Here is a 22,469-nt window from a genome sequence, read left to right as displayed (position 1 = left end):
CCTGATCCTGATCCTGCCTGCCACCCGGTACCGTTGCCCCACCTCTGGTTTACTGACCCCTGCCTGCCTTGACCTGTCTATTATTAAACCAATATTAAACTATTGTTTATTCGATGTGGGCTGTATCTGGGTCTTACCTTCATACCTGATAGATTTACATACAGAATAATACAGAATGCTCTGAGACCAGGTTGGCATACACCTGCTCTTTTAGATAAAATAACAGAATATGGAGGAGAAGCAGCACCTGCCATACCACTATCCCTTCGATCTGCTATCTTTCTTTACAGTATTAGGAGAACCAACAAGTTGAATACGTATTGGCTCAAGACTTTTCAGCTTTTCCTTTTTTATTAACTTGTACATTATTTCTGCAAACATAATTCCACTGACATTATGGGGTTTTGTGTGTAGGCCACAAAATATATGTATAAAAAGTCAAGGGGTGTGACGTGTGAACACTTTCAGAAGGCACTATATGCAGCGCTAAGGTAGAAAAAGGAGGGTTATGTTGCTCCCTTGTGGCTGCCTGGAGCAGATGTCACTTACCTTGCCTTGCCCATCCTGGCTTCTCAGAGTTCTGTTGGCTTCGCTCATTCTCTGGAATGTTCCCCATCCTGAGATCCCTCCCTCTCCTGAGGAGGATAGCTTGGTGACCTGGGGAGAGATGGAGGATGAGTACTGAGACAATGGGCACAACTGCCATTATACATGAAATACTTTATAATGTACACTCTATACACACACAAGTATTTGGATTAGCCTATTATAGCCACACCCGTTGCTGACAGGTGTATAAAATCAAGCACACAGCCATGCAATCTCCGTAGATAAACATTGGCAGTAGAATGGCCATACTGAAGAGGTCAGTGACTTTCAACATGGCGACGTCATACGATGCCACCTCGCGTTCTCTGGAGTGATGAATCACACTTCACCATCTGGCAGAATGACGGACAAATCTGGGTTTGGTTGATGCCAGGATAACGCTACCTGCCCGAATGCATTGTGCCAACTGTAAACTGTGTTGGAAGAATAATGGTCTGGAGCCCCTTAGTTCCAGTAACGCTACAGTATACAATGAATAACATTCTAGACGATGCTGTAGTACTTCCAACGTTGTGGCAACAGTTTGGGGAAGACCCTTTCCTGTTTCAGAATGACAATCCCCCCTTGCACAAAGCGAGGTCCATGACCGGCCAGCACAGAGCCCTGACCTCAACCCCGTCAAACACCGTTGGGATGAATTGGAACGCCGACTGCGAGCCAGGCCTAATCGCCCAAAGCCTGACGTCACTAATGCTCTCGAGGCTGAATGGAAGCAAGTCCCCGCAGCAATGTTCCAACATCTAGTGGAAAGCCTTCCCAGAAGAGTTGAGGCTGTTATAGTAGCAGATGGGTGGGACCAACTCCATACTAATGCCCATGATCTTGAAATTAGATGTTCGACAAGCAGGCGTCCACATACCTTTGGTCATGTAGTGTACACTGATGCCCTACTCCATCAGCTAGGCGTATCCTCCATCAGATTTGTGTACCACTGTTGTCACCACTATTTTGTTGAGCTAAGTAATGCCATGATGTGCATGTTAGATAATGACAGGGTGATAGTGTAAATGCACAAAGTGCTAAATGACACTATAATTGAGGACCATAAAGAGTTCAATTGTGTTTTGCACACTGTGATGTAGTACCACTCAACATAGAACTATGAGACGTATACCACTGAGACCGGTAGAAGGAACATGCAATGCTCTTTGATACATCTCTCATAAATAGATGACACGGGTCAAAGACAATGCTATTCAGTGCAATCAAACCGTCGGGGATAGTACAACTGATCCAAGCTGTAGTAGATAAAACATTGGCAATTTACAAAGTTCCCCAAACTTCAGAATGAGCTAGAGCACGGCTCTTCAACCCTGCTCCTGGAGAACTACCCTCCTGTAGGTTTTCACTCCAACCCCAGTTGTAACTGACCTGATTCAGCTGATTTAACGAGCTTATTGTTATCATCATGTGCACTTGTTTTGGGTTGGAGTGAAAACCAACAGGACAGTAGCTCTCCAGGGAAAAGTAGTTCAAAGATATTTTCAAACACAACATGTTTTAAAACATATACTTGTTTCCGTTTCGCTGAATTTAGGCTGGAACTTCAACACTTGAAAAATCAGGTTTGTCAGCAAGGCTGTCACTTACCACGGTCCTCCCTGTGGTTCCGTATGTCTCATTGGTCTCTTGGGTCATCTCATTGGTCTCCTGAGCAAGCTGTCCGATCAGAGAAGAGAGTCAAGCACAGCATAAATGGCCTCTGCCGAGTACCCAAAAACCGGATGTTTCGGTTTTCAGAGGATATCGAAAGAGAGCTTTTGAACCAAGGTGACACTCTTAACATTACTGGATTGGTTGAACAGTGCAGAAGAGAACGTCCCCCAACATTTTTTTTCATCTCGTCAAGACCAGTATGTAGAGCAAGGGTCTCCAACCCTGTTCCTGGAGAGCTACGCTCCTGTATATTTCTGCTCCAACCCCAAATTTAACTAACCTGGTTCAGTTTATCAACCAGCTAATTAGAATCAGGTGTGCTAGATTACGGTTGGATTGAAAACCTACAGGAAAGTAGCTCTCCAACAACAAGAATCTAGTTTCAGGCATTTCCTTTAAACGACAGGGATTTAGACCGTGATCACTGTGTTGTCGTGAAATGGTGGAAGATGGAGTACAGATGTAGGATCTTAATTTGATCACCCCTTTGCAGTATAAATGCAAGAAATGTAAAACTTTTAGTGCATTTGAGGTTTAAAAAGGCTTCTGAAGTTTGTCATTTCCACTTTTACATTTCAGACTTAATTTTCCCTTACGAAAACTGATGGCACTTTATAATACCTCCAATTACAAAGCATTTATAATGGAATAGTAAATAGTTAATTTAATTTAATTTATGAATCATTACTCCAGTCATGAGATGTTTAATATAGGTCCTTATAAACCATTTACTAATCATTAGTTAAGTATTTTTGCGTGGGCTATTTATACTTTATAAATACTTTATAAATGTTTTGAGTGACATTGGTGAAACAAATGTTGCAAGGATTTGAGGAAGAGTAATGGGAATGTTTTTTTTGCTAATGTTTTTGCAACCTTTCAAATGCAAACTAATCATTAAACAGGGAAAGGTATTCTACACACAACAGCTGGCAGGACCAGCCAGTTTTTGTCTAGTGGGTTTGTATTCTTTCCTTGCTACTGATATGTGCTTTCATTGCTTCACTCTTTAAACAGCAGACAATTTTTCACACAAGGCTTTGCTTGGCTGGACCTTTACTGGGCAGGTAGTAACTATTTAAACGTAATAGGATAGCTCAGCAAAAATAAATATTCCCGTAGTCCTTTCCTTACCTCGTAAGCAGTCTATGGACCGCTCTTAATCTCTCGTAGACAGACTGTAAATGCTCTGTAATAGCTATTGTAAATTGGACAGTGCAGTTAGATTAACAAGAATGTATCCTTTCTGCCGAAATAAGACATGTCTATGTCCTGGAAAGTTTGCTGTTACTTACAATGTCACGCTAATCACATTAGTGCGCGTTAGCTCAACCGTCCCGGTATAGGTTTAACAGATAGAATATCTACCAATGGCATGTCCAAATTACACTGGTCACACAAAACTTTTCTAAAGTATTTCTCAAGTAAAAATAGCCCACACCTTAGACAAGGCCATGCAAAAAGACAAGTAATGATTATTTAATGGTTTATAAGGATCTATATTAAATATCTTATAAATGATCTTACGAATCATTATTAAATACGTTAAACGTTGTTTACAAATGTGTGAATAACTAGGTTACTAACATTTACAAATGTGCGAGTAATGATTAATAAATTATGAATAAACCATTTACTAATGCATTAGAATTATGTGACGTTTTAATAAAGTGCTACCTGAAAATGTATCAACGCCTACAAAAATGTCCATGAATTATAATCCACATAATAATTCACATTTCCTGTTGGTGCAGCATTATTTCCCTGCAGAAGCAAACTGGCTCAGATTAAGCTAGCTACTACATCTGTATATAGTAACTAGTCTTGTTGTTGCTGTTGAAAGAGTTAATAACATGATTATATGAAGAGGTGTAGCGTAGCAGATAGAGCGGTAAAGGTAGATAGTAACTAGCTCTGTCCAACAGTAGGGCTATCTTACAGTTTGGAGACTTGGCTCTAACTCATTCTCCTTTGACAAGCTGATGGCATGCTTGTACCAACAAGTCCATCCTGTTTAGGAAACCATCATAAAAGATTATTCACTATATAATTTAGCGCACCTCATAAATCTTCTAAATCTCACTAATGTTTACTATGCCCTCTAGTGCACACTGTGCCCTACACAATCCACTATTTTAAATATCTTAGTTCACATTACTTCACTCTATTTTATTCCGTACACTCCATACATCTCTAGTACTAGTAGTAGTAGTACTACTAGTACTACTATGATATGCCTTTGTTTTGTACTTTACCCCTGAAACTCCCATACGGACTTGGGAGTGGCGAAGGTTGAGAGCCATGCGTCCCCTGAAAGACGATCCTGCCAAGCCGCACTGCTTCTTGACACAATGCTCGCTTAACCCGGAAGCCAGATGCACCAATGTGTCAGTCGCAACACCATCCAACCGGCAACCGTGGTCAGCTTGCAGGCTCCCGGCCCGCCACAAGGAGTCGCTAGAACACGACGGGACAAGGAAATCCCGGCCGGCCAAACCCTCCCCTAACCTGGAAGTCGCTGGGCCAATTGTGCACCGCCTCATGGGTTTCCAGGTCATGATGCAGTGCCTTAGACTGCTGTGCTACTCGGGAGGCCGCTGTCTGTACTGTATTCTATACTTAATACAAAAGACAAGTCATCCAAGCCGATCAACTAGGCCTACAGGTGTAACTGCCACCTTTGCCGGGGCCACCAACACATTATTTTAGCAGACTGGTTCATGTTCCCTGCTCAGTCAAACTAGACATGGAAGTGTGGTTTGGAGAATGGACATGTGCTCATGAGAATGGACATGTGCTCATGGAGAGTGTGGTTTGGAGAATGGACATGTGCTCATGAGTCACAAGTCGAGAGTCACACCCAAATCATGTATGTGTGCTATTTTACTGTCTCTCATTGGTACAACAGAAAATAAATGATGCTTGTGGTGACAGAACATGCTTTCGTTTGTGCTTTCCATACTTATATAGTACATATTAGAGGGAAACACACACCCTACACAGAGTCACCTGTAACTGTCATTGTATTAATGACTTCTATTAACTCTATTAACTCCACCTAAACACAGCTCACAAAGCCATACAACGAATCGGTCAAATGACTAAAACATCAGGCATAATGCACAATAAGGCACAGACGCTTGGGTTGAGTAAAGTCCCTTTTCTTTAACTGACATGCACATATATACACACACACACACACACACACACACACACACACACACACACACACACACACACACACACACACACACACACACACACACACACACACACACACACACACACACACACACACACACACACACACACACACACACACACACACACACACACACACACACACACAGCATTGAAAAACCTCAAACCCTTGTGAAGCAGAAAGAGATGTTAAAGACAAAATTAAGAAGAAGAAGAGAGGAAAGTAAGGATAGTGGCCAGTTTACCTTTATGCCTATGGTGGCCTGCTTCATTCCATCTACCACGTCCACGGCTACATGGTTGGAAGTGGTGCGAGCCAAGATCAACATGGGCTCACCCTAAGAGAGAGGGACAGAGGACGAGAGAGAGGAGGAGGGAAAATGAGAGATGAGGAGAGGAGGAGTGGTCGCAGGAGAGAGGAGTGGTGGCAGGAGAGAGGAGGAGTGGAGGCAGGAGAGAGGAGTGGAGGCAGGAGAGAGGAGGAGTGGAGGCAGGAGAGAGGAGGAGTGGAGGCCAGAGAGAGGAGGAGTTGAGGCCGGAGAGAGGAGGAGTGGAGGCAGGAGAGAGGAGGAATGGAGGCAGGAGAGAGGAGGAGTGGAGGCAGGAGAGAGGAGGAGGGAGGCAGGAGAGAGGAGGAGTGGAGGCAGGAGAGAGGAGGAGTGGAGGCAGGAGAGAGGAGGAGTGGAGGCAGGAGAGAGGAGGAGTGGAGGCAGGAGAGAGGAGGAGTGGAGGCAGGAGAGAGGAGGAGTGGAGGCAGGAGAGAGGAGGAGTGGAGGCAGGAGAGAGGAGGAGTGGAGGCAAGAGAGAGGAGGAGTGGAGGCCGGAGAGAGGAGGAGTGGAGGCCGGAGAGAGGAGGAGTGGTGGCAGGAGAGAGGAGGAGTGGAGGCCGGAGAGAGGAAGAGTGGAGGCAGGAGAGAGGAGGAGTGGAGGCCGGAGAGAGGAGGAGTGGAGGCCGGAGAGAGGAGTGGAGGCAGGAGAGAGGAGGAGTGGAGGCAGGAGAGAGGAGGAGTGGAGGCAGGAGAGAGGAGGAGTGGAGGCAGGAGGAGAGGAGGAGTGGAGGCAGGAGAGAGGAGGAGCGGTGGCAGGAGAGAGGAGGAGTGGAGGCCGGAGAGAGGAGGAGTGGAGGCAGGAGAGAGGAGGAGTGGAGGCAGGAGAGAGGAGGAGTGGAGGCCGGAGAGAGGAGGAGTGGAGGCAGGAGAGAGGAGGAGTGGAGGCAGGAGAGAGGAGGAGTGGAGGCAGGAGAGAGGAGGAGTGGAGGCAGGAGAGAGGAGGAGTGGAGGCAGGATAGTGGAGGCAGGAGAGAGGAGGAGTGGAGGCAGGAGAGAGGAGGAGTGGAGGCCGGAGAGAGGAAGAGTGGAGGCAGGAGAGAGAAGGAGTGGAGGCAGGAGAGAGGAGGAGTGGAGGCAGGAGAGAGGAGGAGTGGAGGCCGGAGAGAGGATGAGTGGAGGCAGGAGAGAGGAGGAGTGGTGGCAGGAGAGAGGAGTGGAGGCAGGAGAGGTTAGCAGAGATGATTGGAAAAGAAGAGGAGTTTAGGAAAGCAGTAGAGGAACGAGAAGGAGAAAAGGGGTGAGGAGAGAAGAGAACATTAAAAGTTATTACAACATGAAACATGTCAGATTACATACAGAGGGAGAACACCTGTCTTGCCATGAGTACGTACCAGTAAAGACCTGTCATACCCAGACCTGCCACATGCAGACTCAATGACCACAATGATGTAAGCACATCACTGCCCGGTAAGGGATTGTATTGGACACTCCTGTCTGTGTGCTGAACACCCCAAACATTGCACATTGTGCACAAATAAATAGCTAATAAACCTATATTATTACTGCACACACACACAAGAGCACACACTTGCACGCGTAACCCACATGCCCACACCCCCACACACCTTGCATGCGGAGCCCCCTCCCTCCTCGTTGTAGTTGATAAGAGTCTGGTTTCCGTCCTCTTGCAGATTGAGGGGGAGGTGTGTGAACGTCTTACCGCCACACTCACACAGCAGGAGGAAAAGCAGCAGCACTGGAAGAGGGACACACAACCACAGTGTCACTACTAACAGTCGTACGTATAACATAGCATTTTACAGTACGAACAACTCAAGGGTGTATAAAGTCATGGTTGCATAACACTTCATAGCATGTCACTGCTATATTACTGCTACCTGATCAACATGTTCTAGCAATATTGCATCACAAGTTTGATCTAAATTCGATAGATGTGATTTGGATTAGACTGAATTGGTATCTTTCAAATCTTTCTCCACTCCAGATTTCAGGCTATAAAAGCACTACGGTTAGTTCTAAGACTGTCTGAGTAACTGACTTTACTGATTGTCCGCCTACTCTCTTAACTATCCCTTATCTCTATCTACAGTACTCCATACCTATTCCCTTCGAACTCACGTAAGAGGAGAAGCAGTCCAGCCAGCAGTAGTCCTATAGCGGCCAAGCCCAGGCTGGAGGTCAGGGGTAGAGAGGCCCTACACTTGTCCCCTCCCCCACAGTCACACACCATAACCTCGACAGTGTCATTTACAACCATCCCTTGCTGGTCCTGGATCACCAGAGGTACTGTGTAGTTACCGTACGGCAGACTCTTGAGACTGACCAGACCCGCCTCCACACCTGACCACCAGGGAGAAAGAAAGAGAGAGAGGTGGAAGGAGAGGAAAAGAAGATAGGGGGTTATTTATACTCAATGCTGTGCAGCGTTGAAGGACCTGACATCTCAGTATTTTTCTGTATTTTTCCAGGTGAACAGGTTGTGTTGAGATTGGCTGAAATGTCCATGTGTATTTATGGACTTTGTAAGAGGTCTATGACAGCTATACAACCCTTCAGCTCTGTACGGAAATAGCCGATCAATGTATATCAGGATAAATGCAGAGCTTTGGTGTGTGTGTGTATATGGATGTGTGTGATTCTGCTAACCAGTGGCAGGGTCCAGTTTCCAGCGGCTCTTCAGTGCTTTGTCTCCGTCGTCCGCTCCCAGGGAGAGGAAACAGGGGCATCCAAAGGGATGGTTGTCCTTGTCTGATACCGGCACAATCACCTTGTTACCACACATCACCAGCTTCTTCTCCACCACATAGGGTGTGTTATCATTGATATCCCCCAGGTGGACCAGAATGGTGCCTGTAGCCGTGGCAGGGGGCTCCCCTGAGAAACGAAGACAGAGACGTTGAATACTCTATTATGCTCAAAACACATATGCACAGTTGAAGCGGGATGTTTAGCAAACTATATTTAAACAGATTTTTTCACAATTCCTGACATTTAATCTCGGTAAAAATTCCCTGTTTAAGGTCAGTTAGGATCACCACTTTATTTTAAGAATGTGAAATGTTAGATTAGTAGTACAGAGAATGATTTATTTCAGCTTTTATTTCTTTCATCATATTCCCAGTGGGTCAGAAGTTTACATACACTCAATTAGTATTTGGTAGCATTGCCTTTAAATTGTTTAACTTGGATCAAACATTTCAGGTAGCCTTCCACGAGCATCCCACAACAAATTGTGTGAATTTTGGCCCATTCCCCCTGACAGAGCTGGTGTAACTGAGTCAGGTTTGTAGGCCTCCTTGCTTGCACACGCTTCTTCAGTTCTGCCCACAAATTTTCTATGGGATTGAGGTCAGGGCTTTGTGATGGCCACTCCAATACCTCGACTTTGTTGTCCTTAAGAAATTTTGCCACAACTTTGGAAGTATGCTTGGGGTCATTGTCCATTTGGCAGACCCATTTGCGACCAAGCTTTCACTTCCTGACTGATGTCTTGAGATGTTGCTTCAATATATCCACGTAATTTTCCTGCGTCATGATGACATCTATTTTGTGAAGTGCGCTAGTCCCTCCTGCAGAAATTACCCCCACAACATGATGCTGCCACCCCCGTGCTTCGGCTTGCAAGCCTCCCTCTTTTTCCTCCATTCATAACGATGGTCATTATGGCCAAACAGTTCTATTTCTGTTTCATCAGACCAGAGGAAATTTCTCCAAAAAGTACTTTCTTTGTCCATATGTGCAGTTGCAAACCGTAGTCTGGCTTCTTTATGGCGGTTTTGGAGCAGTGGCTTCTTCCTTGCTGAGCGGCCTTTCAGGTTATGTGTTATGCAGGTGAGTGAGGACCCAAAAGCGACTTAACAGAAACTGAGTTTATTAAAGTCCAAACAGAGATAACATAATCCTCAATCCTTTACAGGAAATGTCCAAACGGGGAAAACATAAATCCTCTAGTTGTTGAGGGGGATTGCAGGATAAGCGGCAACAGACTGCAGGTCCCTTCGGGTAGGCGCGGGACGTAGCGGACAGAGACACCTGCTCACACGCAGCATCTGAAGATAAGGCAAAACACGACAGGACGGAACAAGGACACAGCATACAGCAAACAAGAATCCGACAAGGACAGAGGCAGAAACCGAGAGAGAAATAGAGACCTAATCAGAGGGCAAAATAGGGGACAGGTGTGAGAGAGTAAACAAGGTCGTTAGGAGAATGAGGAACAGCTGGGAGCAGGAACGGAACGATAGAGAGAGGGGGATAGAGAGAGGGAAAGAAACCTAATAAGACCAGCAGGGGGAAACGAATAGAAGAGAAAGCACAGGGACAAGACATGACAATATTTGACAATACATGACATTATGTCAAAATAGGATTAATTTTACTGTGGATATAGATACTTTTATACCTGTTTCCTCCAGCATATTCACATGGACCTTTGCTGTTGTTCTGGGATTGATTTTGCACTTTTTGCACCAATGTACATTCATCTCTAGGTGACAGAACGCGTCTTCTTCCTGAGCGGTATGACGGCTGCGTGGTCAAATGTTTTTTACACTTACGTACTATTGTTTGTACAGATGAACGTGGTACCTTCAGGCATTTGAAATTGCTTCCAAGGATTAACCAGAGTTGTAGAGGTCTACAATCTGAGGTCTTGGCTGATTTATTTTGAATTTCCCATGATGTCAAGCAAAGAGGCACTGAGTTTGAAGGTAGACCTTGAAATACATCCACAAGTACACCTCCAATTGACTGAAATAATGTCAATTAGCCTATCAGAAGCTTCTAATGCCATGACATCAATTTCTGGAATCTTCCAAGCTGTTTAAAGGCACAGTCAACTTAATGTATGTAAACTTCTGACCCACTAGAATTGTGATACAGTGATTTATAAGTGAAATAATCTGATCTGTAAACAATTGTTGGAAAAACAAGTTTTAATGACTCCAACCGCATGCAAGCACACACCACACACACAAACACATGCACACATACACACTACACACTAACCGTTGTCTATGGCTTGGATTAGAATAGTGTAGATGTTGTCTTTGTCGACGTAAGGTGACTCCCGGTCCATCTTCTTCACTGTAGTAACCTCTCCTGTCTTGGGATCTATGGTGAACCAGCCTGCTGGGTCCTCAAATAACTCATACCTGGTCAGGACATGGAGAGGACAGACGGACAGACAGACAGGCAGGCAGACAGGCAGACAGGTCAACACATGGCTTTTCCTTACTGCCATAAGTAATAATGGTGAAACCAACTTACACAAAGGCTTCAAATAATGTGCAGATGCTTAATGTGAACACACAATTTCAATATACACTACATGACCAAAAGTATGTGGACTCCTGCTCTTTAAACATCTCATTCCAAAATCATGGGCATAAATATGGATTTGGTTCCCCTTTGCTGCTATAACAGTCTCCACTCTTCTGGCAAGGCTTTCCACTAAATGTTGGAACACTGCTGCGGACACTTGCTTCCATTCAGCCACAAGAGCATTATTAGTGAGCTCATTAGTGAGGTCGGCACTTATGTTGGGTGTTTAGGCCTGGCTCGCAGTCACGGTTTTATTTACTCCCAAAAGGGGTTGAGGTCAGGGCTCTGTGCATACAAGTCAAGTTCTTCCACACCGATCTCAACAAACCATTTCTGTATGGACCTCACTTTGTGCATGGGGGTGTTGTCATGCTGAAACAGAAAGGGCCTTCCCCAAACTGTTGCCTCAAAGTTGGAAGCACAGAATCGTCTAGAATGTTATTGTTTGCTGTAGCGTTAAGATTTCCCTTAAAAAAAACAGTCCCAAGAAAAACAGTCCCAGGCCATTATTATCCTCCACCAAACGTTACAGTTTGCACTACGCATTGGGGCAGGTAGCATTCTCCTGGAATCCGCCATACCCAGATTAGTCCGTTGGACTGCCAGATTGTGAAGAGAGAGCGTTTCCATTGCTCCAGAGTCCAATGGAGGTGAGCTTTACACCACTCCAGCCGATGCTTGGCATTGTGATCTTAGGCTTATGTGCGGCAGCTCGGCCATGGAAACCACTTTCATGAAGCTCCCGACCAACTGTTCTTGTGCTGACATTGCTTCCAGAGGCAGTTTGGAACTCGGTAGTGAGTGCCGCAGCCAAGAACAGATGATTTGTATGCGCTACACGCTTCAGCACTCGGTGGTCCCGTTCTGTGAGCTTTTGTGGCCTACCACTTTGTGGCTGAGCTGTTGTTGCTCATTGACGATTCCACTTCACAATAACAGCACTTACAGTGCCGGAGCAGCTCTAACAGGGAAGACATTTGATGAACTGACTTGTAGGGAAGGTGGCATCCTATGACGGTGCCTCGTTGAAAGTCACTGTGCTCTTCAGTAAGGCCATTCTACTGCCAGTGTTTGTCTATGGAGATTGCATGGCTGTGTGCTCAATTGTATACACCGGTCTGCCACGGGTGTGGCTGAAATAGCCGAATTCACTAATTTAATGGGGTGTCCACAAACCTTTGTATATATATTGTATATACATCACAACCTAGGTGAATGAAGAATCATTATTATTATGATGTTTCTGAGGCATAACATGTTATGCCACCCACCTGATTTTTTCCATATCTGAGTCAACGTCGGTGACTTTGGGTTTGTACAGCACCTTTCCCACCTCCTGCTCTTCCTTTCCATACACGTTTGTCACTTTATTGTCAAACACCGGGGGGTCGTTCACGTCAATCACCTTCACAGTCACGTTGACTGTCTGGGGGGGCACAGTCGGGGTTTTACCATGGGACACGGCCCCGCCGGAGCTACACACAAACAAAGGCTCCTCATTCTCCACGGCGATCTGCACATTGGTCAACGTTGTCTTCTCAAAATCCTTCCCCTGAGAGAAATGCAAAAACAGTCAAATCATCACAATAACTGTTCAATCACAACACTACAAAAAGTAGGGCTCGCAATTCTAACCAATTACTGAGCTTTTATTATATAAAATGGATCAATTAAGTAACAAAAATGTTATCTTGTCAGCACATGTTCGTGACTTTTTAAAATGTATTGCAGCAGCAAAATCAAGCATTTTGGAATGCAACTACCGTATCACAAAAAACTCAGCGAAATCCTGGAGGGACTGACTTAAGTAATGTTCAGTCTCAGGACATTGTTGGCCTACTCATGTAAGGGCATAAGGTCAAACAGACTCACCTTGATGACAGTCAGTATGCCCTCGTTGGTCTTGGGGTCGGTCTCGATCTTATAGTTTCCTTCCTCGTTCCCCTTCACAATGGAGTAAACGGCTCGCCATGCGGGGGTGTTGGGGGTGTCTGCATCAGTCACAGCCACTCGGAGTATCTCTGTATTGGATTCCATCTCCATCATGTGAGTATTGTACTGCAAAGAAAGGCGGTAAAGTAAGTATTTGTGCTTAAAAAATCAATAAAGACTTTTTCAATCAATCGATCAATTGTTCAATTGATCAAACAACCAATCAACCAGCAAATCATTGAACCAATCAGTCAATCAATCAATCAACTTGGAACTTACGGTCTTGTCTTTGAACACTGGCTGGTGAGTGTTGGAGTCCATTATGTGGAGGTTGACCACTGCAGTTGAGGACAGGGCTGGTATCCCATGATCCCGAGCTTCAACAACCACTTTATACATCTTTACTTTCTATGTGAACAACAACATAAATGAAATATTGATCCACCATTTTACATAAAGTTATTGACTGTGTGTGTGTGTGTGAGAGAGAGAGTTTGTGCGTCAATTGTGTGTGTTTGCACACACTGTATGTAATGATGTGTGTGTCATAGTGGAGCCTTACGTCATAGTCAAAGCAGCCGGTGAAGGTGAGCTGGCTCATCTTGGTGCCCTCCACCTGCTTCAGGTTGATCTTGGGCTCAGCTGGCTCCTGAGACAACACCCTTACACTGATGTTGGAGTTCTGTGTGTTCACCTGATCCATGTCCCTGGCTATCAGAGGTACTGGCAGATACCCTGATACAGGGAGGGGGGGGGGAGGAGGAGAGTAGGGGGGAAAGGTGAGAAGGAAAAACAGGAATAGGAGGAGGAGAAGAGGGGAAATGAGTTCCCCTTTACATGTTCTCTATGATCAAGAAAGAGCAGCCACTTGCCACTTGATTTCTCAGCCGAACGCAACAACTGCCTGGTTCTTGGGCGAACACTCTAGCTAAAGAATACTTTGTACGAGGCTTATATACAGGCACATGATTTACAGCCTTTGTGTGTACTGACCCTCTGGCATGTTCTCTTTTACACTGGCTTTCATGACAGGGTGCTCAAAGTAAGGGGCGTTGTCATTGATGTCCGTAATCGCCACGTCGAACGTCAGAGTCTTGTCCACAAGCTCACCAGTCTCCTTGTCAATGATGTCAAACATAATCTGTGGGAAATAATATATTACTGCTATGTTAAGGTATTCCGTTTGTCTGTCTGTCCATCCGTCTGTCTTTTGTCTTTTGATGCTTACATGAAAGAAGGGGTATGTCTCCCTGTCGATAGGCTTGTGTACGTACACCACTCCCTTCTCGTCGTCGATGGAGAACACGTCCAACGGTTCCTCGGTCACTCCATTCCCAGATAAACGGAACTGATGACTTTTGAAAAGAGCCGCTTTATCGTTGAACATCTGGAAAGATGACCGGTTTTCAGGGCGGTAGAGGGTTCACAGTAAAGCTCACCACGGAATTCTGTGGGAACTGTTCTTCTCTTGAATGATTATATACTATTTATGAGCCCAGTGGTTTTCTACCTTTACTGAGGTAGCATGTGTCGACAGATTTGTCTTGTTTGTTGCTGTATGAATGTTTTTACCTGTGTGGCGAATTTAGGGAAAGGTCCAGGGTCCTCCTCCACTAGCTCAATTGTGGATAGGACCCACCTTCTTTTGGAACGCAGCAGCAGCTCCTTTAGGGAGTCAGAGAAGGTGAGGGGAAGAGGGTCATTGTACCTGTGTTTTTAAACTCAAATGTATTTTAGTTTCTGGAAATACCCATGACATACCCTCTTTTCCCGCTTGTTCAGTGTATAGTTGCCAGTGTCATGTGCCGGTGCTAATGCAACCGTCATGGAGACCTGATGATAGAAGGGTGCAAACGTGCAATTAGAGAGGATATATTCACAGGTGTGTGTAGTAAAAAATACAGAAAGATGAAGGTATGAATCATTGCAGGTGACAGACCTGTGGAAGCCATCGCGATAGTGGGAGAGTTTGGATGTACTGTATAGTGGCGTGCGTGTGTGTGTGCGTGCATGATGAGTAATGATGATGGTGGGAAGTACATTATATGCAGCAGGGGATGATTGTATGGAGCCGTGTAAGATAGAGGACATTGCCATTTTGTGTATTGTCTGGTCTCACATGTCAGAAAGTTGCAATACAAACACATTGCGCGATTAACTGAGCACTGTAACTATTATTGTAAAAAAAGGCCACCCTGCTTGTCATGTATTGTCATATATTGTCATGTCTTGTCCCTGTGCTTTCTCTTCTATTCGTTTCCCCCTGCTGGTCTTATTAGGTTTCTTTCCCTCTCTCTATCCCTCTCTCTCTCTCTATCGTTCCGTTCCTGCTCCCAGCTGTTCCTCATTCTCCTAACAACCTCGTTTACTCTTTCACACCTGTCCCCTATTTTGCCCTCTGATTAAGTCTCTATTTCTCTCTCTGTTTCTGCTTCTGTCCTTGTCGGATCCTTGTTTGCTGTTTACTGTGTTCTTGTTCCGTCCTGTCGTGTTTTGCCTATCATCAGATGCTGCGTGTGAGCAGGTGTCTCTGTCAGCTACGGCCCGCGCCTACCCGAAGGGACCTGCAGTCGGTTGCCGCTTATCCTGCAATTCCCCTCTACTACTAGAGGATTTCTGTTATTTCCGTTTGGACATTTCCTGTAAAGGATTGAGGATTATGTTATTTCTGTTTGGACTTAAATAAACTCAGTTTCTGTTAAGTCGCTTTTGGGTCCTCACTCACTTGCATAACAGAAGGATCCGACCAAGAATGGACCCAGCGAGCTCTGGCTGGTCTCCTCCAACCTCTGCTTGTCCCCCACCATCCATGTTCCCACATCTCCCTGAACTTTGTCACGGGTCTAACCCCGTCTGATGACAACACCGCCATCCTGACCGTGGTGGATCAGTTCTCTAAAGCCGCCCACTTCATTCCTCTCCCCAAACTACCCTCTGCCAAGGAGACGGCCCAGGTCATGGTGCAGCACGTCTTCCAGATCCATGGACTGCCTCTGGACATGGTCTCCGACCGGGGTCCTCAGTTCTCGTACCAGTTCTGGAAGGAGTTATGCACCCTCATTGGGTCGTCGGCCAGCCTATCCTATGGGTTCCACCAGCAGTCCAACGGCCAGTCGGAGTGAGCCGATCAGGACCTGGAAACCTCCCTGCTCTGCCTGATCTCCGCCAACCCCACCACCTGGAGCCAGCAGCTGGTCTCGGTGGAATACGCCTGCAACACCCTTTCCTGCTCTGCCACGGGCATATCACTGTTTGAGTGTTCCCTGGGGTATCAGACCCCGCTCTTCCCTGAGCAGGAAGAGGAGGTCGGCATACCTTCTGCCCAGATGTTTGTCCGACGCTGTTGTCTTATCTGAAGGAGAGCCTGGTCAGTCTTCCTCAAGATCACCTCCAGGTATTGATGACAAGCGGATCGCCGGTAACATCTCGGCTCATATCGTTACGGGCAGAAGGTATGGTTATTCACTCGGGATCTGCCCCTCCTGTTGGAATCCCGCAAGCTCTCCCCCCTGTTTATTGGCCCATTTCCCATCTCTAGAATTATTAGTCCATCTGCTGTTCATCTTCTGTTGCCCCGTAACCTTCGTATATACACTACCTTTCATGTATCTCGTATTAAGCCCGTGTCTCACAGTCCTTTGTCTTCCATTTCCAGGCCCAACCCTTCTCCCCGTGTCACCGGTGGCCATCCGGCCTGAGGGTTCGACCACAGGGCAGGGGTTTTCAGTACCTGGTTGACTGGGAGGGTTATGGCCAGGAGGAGAGGTGCTGGGTCCCCGCTAGGTACATCCTGGACCCAGCCCTCATTGCCGACTTCTGCCAGAACCCAGATCAACCAGGTATGCACCCAGGTAGGATGCCAGGTAGCGCCCCTAGAGGGGAAGATGGGGGTTCTGTCACGCCCTGATCTGTTTCACTGGTCTTTGTGCTTGTGTCCACCACCTCCAGGTGTCGCCCATCTTCCCCATTATCCCCTGTGTACTGACACCTGTGTTTTTTGTTTGTCTGTTGCCTGTTCATCTTGTTTGTCAAGCTTACCAGTGCTTTGTCCTGTCAACTACTGTCTTTTCCCAGCCTATCTTTTTCTCGCCCCCACTGTTTTTTTACCCTTATCCGTCCTGACCCTGAACCCGCCCTCCTGACCACTCTGCCTGCCCCTGACCCTGGGCCTGCCTGCCGCCCTGTACCCTTGCCTTTGTTTGCTGCAAAAAAAACATAGTTACTTCAACATGGTCTGCACTTGGGTCTTACTTGGATACTTGATAGATGCTCCAGATACTCAACTAGTCTGAAGAAGGCCAGTTGTATTGCTTTTTTAATCAGAACAACAGTTTTCAGTTTTCAGTTGGGTTTTCTAATGATCAATTAGCCTTTTTTTAAATTACAAACTTGGATTAGCTAACACAACGTGTTATTGGAACACATGAGTGATGGTTGCTGATAATGGGCATCTGTACGCCTATGTAGATATTCCATAAAAAATCTGCCATTTCCAAATACAGTATTAACATTTAAGTCATTTAGCAGACGCTCTTATCCAGAGCGACTTACAAATTGGTGCATTCACCTTATGACATCCAGTGGAACAGCCACTTTACAATAGTGCATCTAAATCTTTTAAAGGGGGGGAGGGGGGGGGGTGAGAAGGATTACTTTATCCTATCCTAGGTATTCCTTAAAGAGGTGGGGTTTCAGGTGTCTCCGGAAGGTGGTGATTGACTCCGCTGTCCTGGCGTTGTGAGGGAGTTTGTTCCACCATTGGGGAGCCAGAGCAGCGAACAGTTTTGACTGGGCTGAGCGGGAACTGTACTTCCTCAGTGGTAGGAAGGCGAGCAGGCCAGAGGTGGATGAACACAGTGCCCTTATTTGGGTGTAGGGCCTGATCAGAGCCTGGAGGTACTGAGGTGCCGTTCCCCTCACAGCTCCGTAGGCAAGCACCATGGTCTTGTAGCGGATGCGAGCTTCAACTGGAAGCCAGTGGAGAGAGCGGAGGAGCGGGGAGACGTGAGAGAACTTGGGAAGGTTGAACACTGCAGAGTACGACCCTGCCTCACACAGGAAGCGGCGCAGGTCCTAATCCAGGCACTTGTCATCTCCCGTCTGGATTACTGCAACTCGCTGTTGGCTGGGCTCCCTGCCTGTGCCATTAAACCCCTACAACTCATCCAGAACGCCGCAGCCCGTCTAGTGTTCAACCTTCCCAAGTTCTCTCACGTCACCCCGCTCCTCCGCTCTCTCCACTGGCTTCCAGTTGAAGCTCGCATCCGCTACAAGACCATGGTGCTTGCCTACGGAGCTGTGAGGGGAACGGCACCTCAGTACCTCCAGGCTCTGATCAGGCCCTACACCCAAATAAGGGCACTGCGTTCATCCACCTCTGGCCTGCTCGCCTCCCTACCACTGAGGAAGTACAGTTCCCGCTCAGCTCAGTCAAAACTGTTCGCTGCTCTGGCTCCCCAATGGTGGAACAAACTCCCTCACGACGCCAGGACAGCGGAGTCAATCACCACCTTCCGGAGACACCTGAAACCCCACCTCTTTAAGGAATACCTAGGATAGGATAAAGTAATCCTTCTCACCCCCCCCTTAAAATATTTAGATGCACTATTGTAAAGTGGTTGTTCCACTGGATGTCATAAGGTGAATGCACCAATTTGTAAGTCGCTCTGGATAAGAGCGTCTGCTAAATGACTTAAATGTAAATGTAAAATGTAACACTAGACGGGCTATTAACAATGTCTACACTGTATTTCTGATCAATTTGATGTTATTTTAATGGACAAAATTATGTGATTTTCTTTCAAAAACAAGGACATTCCTAAGTGAACCCAAACTTTTGAACGGCAGTGTATATGTATATTGTATAGTTATAAACCTTAACTAGTACTGTTTACATGTGTGCATATCTTTTGTCTTATAGAACGACAGCAATAGGATTCCAAGTCATTCGGATTACCACAATCATATAAACATCCTCAAATAGAAACAGCTGTGTGTGTGTGTGTGTGTGTGTGTGTGTGTGTGTGTGTGTGTGTGTGTGTGTGTGTGTGTGTGTGTGTGTGTGTGTGTGTGTGTGTGTGTGTGTGTGTGTGTGTGTGTGTGTGTGTGTGTGTGTGTGTGTGAGCATGTGGTGTTGACCAAGTGTTCAGTATGGCCTCAACATCATGTTCTAACCGGACAGCACTATAGTGGGCAGAACCAAACCAATCAGTAAGAAGTATATAGTGGGTGAGGTTATTCACAGCCGACCGCACAGACGGGTGAGGGCATAACAGCCAAATGGTAATGAAACCACATACATTTTATCTTATACACTCTTGGATAAAAGGGTTCCAAAAGGGTTCTCTGGCTGTCCCCATAGAGTACCACAGTATGATTCATAATACCCATATAACCTAGCAGTCAAACAGGAAAATAGTTCCAATTGTTTTTCCACCATTAATTTTTCCCATTGGAGTTTTTAGAAACATTTTCGTGTAGGCTTACCCTGGCGTGACGTTTTGATAACCGTGTAACTAGCTCTAGGACAAGGTGACTTTTATCAATATATTTGCCTGTATTTACCCCCCCAAAATTAAATGCTAATTTGGGGAAAATGAATATAGCGATTGGAACCTTTTTTTATGGGTATTATAATACCTTAACTTTGGTGCTCTATACAACTCTTTTTGGTTCAAGATTAGAACCCTTTTTGGTTCCAGGTAAAACACCTTTAGGTTCCATGTAGAAACCAAAAGGGTTCTTTAAAGGGTTCTTCGATGGGGACAGCCGAAGAACCCAATTAGATTCCAGGCAGTGTACCACAGCAAACAGAGAGCAACAAGGCACGAGACACCTTCACTTTGTTTACAGCACAGAAAATATGCCATGCAAAGTTGCATTCCATACATATGTGTCATGGACACCAAACATTTCATAGACATTTTTTATAGACATCAAATTTAAAAAAAATATGTAAAAGCTTGAAGACCCACTAAGGGATAGTCACCTTGGGTTGGTAGACTTGGTGAAGGGATGGTCAAATTGAAAATATGCAGCACAAATGAACAACATAAAGTATATTTATTCAGAGTCAGACTTTAGAACTCAATGGGGTGTGTGTTATGAGGATTTAAAGCGGCAATCAGCAGTTAAAAAAATAACAAAGCGTTCTCCCGCCCGTTTCGGTTAAAAGCTGAGGGATGGGACTGGAGACATGTAATCACTCTCAAATTCATAGACGGAGCTACGGATGCAAGGACTCCATGATATAAAAATGAGCGTTTTAACCATGTTTTGGTTGTTTACACTTACTTTGTTTGCAAACATTGGAGTAAAACAAGCTTATATTTTTAGTTCAGATGGGGTACAACATTGTTAAGTTATCAATGGGTACATAATCATTTATTTATTTAAGTCCAAAGCTGTTATGGTTGAACGCAAGGTGAGGTTTATAACAATTGAGTTGGGATCACTGCAGCCAATTGACATGTATAATACATAAAAATATATTTGTTAGAGACCACAAAAGAAGAAAAGCTTGAAGACCAATGATACCCGATAAATGATCCAATAATTATAAGGAATGCTAATAATTATTGGATTATTTTTGAATAAATGAGCCAGTTTATTTTTACCACTTTTTTCTCCCAAATTTCGTGATATGCAATTATATTCTTGTCTCATAACTGCAACTCCCCAACATGCTCGGGAGAAGCAAAGGTCGAGTCATGCGTCCTCCGAAACATGACCTGCCGAACCACACTTCTTAACACCTGCCCGCTTAACCCAGAAGCCAGCAGAATCAATGTGTCAGAGGAAACATTGTTCATCTGATGACTGAAGTCAGCCTGCAGGCGCCTGACCTGCCACAAGAGCCCCAGCCAAACGCTACCCTAACAACACTGAGCCAATTGTGGGACTCCTGGTCATGGCCAGTTGTGACACAGTTTGGGATCGAACCCGGGTCTGTAGTGACGCCTTAGACTGCTGCGCCACCCGGGAGACACACGTTAATTCATTTTTTTACTTTAATAAAAAATATAGCCATTGAGGTGCCTCTGCAGGTCGGGGGCAATACTTAAGAAGACCATAGTGACTCAGCCCCAATCAGAAAAAGGGAGTGGCTTGTTTAGCTTTCTCTACTGTCTCTGACTAAACATAATTAAAACCACTGGCAGCCATTTTGTGCGATTGCTTATAAGGTAGGCTAGATGGACTCATAACCTTTCAGTGTTCAGAGAGAAAAAACTCAGTGTCATACTAATATTATGATATACTGCACCCACATGACACTTCCGTGATCTACATTTCAGTACAAAGTACTTTTTTTAAAAGTATGCACTCACATTCTTTAGATAAGAGCGTCTGCTAAATTACTAGAAGGTAAAAATGTGTGTGTTTACCATTTACCGAGGCTGGTTTTGTACTCACCGTCAGCAGAAGACAGGACACTTTCGCCATTTTGGACCGTTCCTCTTGATATCCTTTGGGTAAGTGTCAAGAACTCAAATGTGGCAGAGGTACTTGAGGCATTTGTTACAGGCAGCATGTGAGGGACGGCCCACTATCCCTCCAGGCTCACTGAGCATCTGACACAGTCATTCTCCCCCCCCCCCCTTTGTCCTAGACATGTGTCCTCACCAAGTATCTGTGTGCATGAGAAAGAGAGATTGTGTATGCGTGAGAGTGTGTGAGTGTAGGTGTTTATACTTTGTTTAGTATATACGTGTGTGCATGTGCGTTTGTGTGTGCGTGCATGCGTTCATGTGTTCGTGTAAAGGTGTGCCACTAATAACCTGTTGCTGCTATGTGACACATCTCAGGTCTGCAGGGCTTCAGTGATGGTCGTAGTTTGCGAGGTCAGAGTAAGACCCTCTCTCCCTCTCTGCCGGTCTCATATTTTATTGATGCTCGTCCTACAGGGCGAGATGACTCATCCTCGGCACTACCCAGATTTCTAGGGTTATGTCGAAATCAGAAAGGATTTCATAGGCCTGCAGACAATACAAATTCTGTTGTTGGAATTTTGTATTGTATTCAAGGTTCAGGTCAATCAAGTGTAGTAGGTTGTGTGTCCAGGTTTAACCAGAATTGCAGATGGCAGAGGGTTGGCGCAGTGCACATTGAAAACACAATTGAAACAAATATTATCCCAGCCTATCCCTCTCCTCATGCCCCAACCCTTTGCAACGCAAGTATTTCTCAGAACACAACCCAGTAATCTGCTTTGCGTCCTGGGGGTGTGAGAAGATGCTCTTGGCATAGAGAGATGTTTCATTTATTTTTTTGCTATGGTTGACTGACAACAGTAAGATGGCTAGATGACAAGACCACACTTGTTAGAATCTACATTGGCACTACCTCTGACAGAGACATATACCTTTTTGTCCAGGAGCACTTGTCGGATAAGGTATCCATTCAGCTTCTTAGTGTCTTGATAGTGTGGGAATCAATGGATTCATCCAAATGCTACTCATA

At 45.5% G+C, this 22,469-nt stretch overlaps 1 protein-coding gene across 1 annotated transcript in view; it reads right to left on the bottom strand.

Annotated features, from left to right (window-relative positions):
- LOC124021380 (cadherin-like protein 26) overlaps positions 1 to 21,554 on the bottom strand; it is a 42,998-nt gene extending 21,444 nt beyond the window's left edge. The window contains exons 1-16 of the mRNA XM_046336598.1: positions 21,423 to 21,554; positions 14,772 to 14,843; positions 14,583 to 14,675; positions 14,239 to 14,397; positions 14,004 to 14,151; positions 13,573 to 13,745; positions 13,290 to 13,418; positions 12,951 to 13,136; positions 12,350 to 12,630; positions 10,764 to 10,909; positions 8,403 to 8,630; positions 7,875 to 8,096; positions 7,361 to 7,491; positions 5,712 to 5,804; positions 2,200 to 2,268; positions 550 to 657 (exon numbers count right to left, since the gene is read on the bottom strand). Of these exons, the coding sequence (XP_046192554.1) occupies positions 550 to 657; positions 2,200 to 2,268; positions 5,712 to 5,804; positions 7,361 to 7,491; positions 7,875 to 8,096; positions 8,403 to 8,630; positions 10,764 to 10,909; positions 12,350 to 12,630; positions 12,951 to 13,136; positions 13,290 to 13,418; positions 13,573 to 13,745; positions 14,004 to 14,151; positions 14,239 to 14,397; positions 14,583 to 14,675; positions 14,772 to 14,843; positions 21,423 to 21,452 (2,268 nt within the window). The 5' untranslated portion in view covers positions 21,453 to 21,554. The remainder of the gene's footprint in view (positions 1 to 549; positions 658 to 2,199; positions 2,269 to 5,711; positions 5,805 to 7,360; positions 7,492 to 7,874; positions 8,097 to 8,402; positions 8,631 to 10,763; positions 10,910 to 12,349; positions 12,631 to 12,950; positions 13,137 to 13,289; positions 13,419 to 13,572; positions 13,746 to 14,003; positions 14,152 to 14,238; positions 14,398 to 14,582; positions 14,676 to 14,771; positions 14,844 to 21,422) is intronic.
- Between the last annotated feature and the right edge of the window lie 915 nt (positions 21,555 to 22,469).

The sequence above is a fragment of the Oncorhynchus gorbuscha genome, linkage group LG03 (assembly GCF_021184085.1).
Source record: "Oncorhynchus gorbuscha isolate QuinsamMale2020 ecotype Even-year linkage group LG03, OgorEven_v1.0, whole genome shotgun sequence".
NCBI lineage: Eukaryota > Metazoa > Chordata > Actinopteri > Salmoniformes > Salmonidae > Oncorhynchus > Oncorhynchus gorbuscha.
The sequence above is the reverse complement of the archived record's forward strand: the minus strand, read 5'-3'. Positions and strand labels throughout refer to the sequence as shown.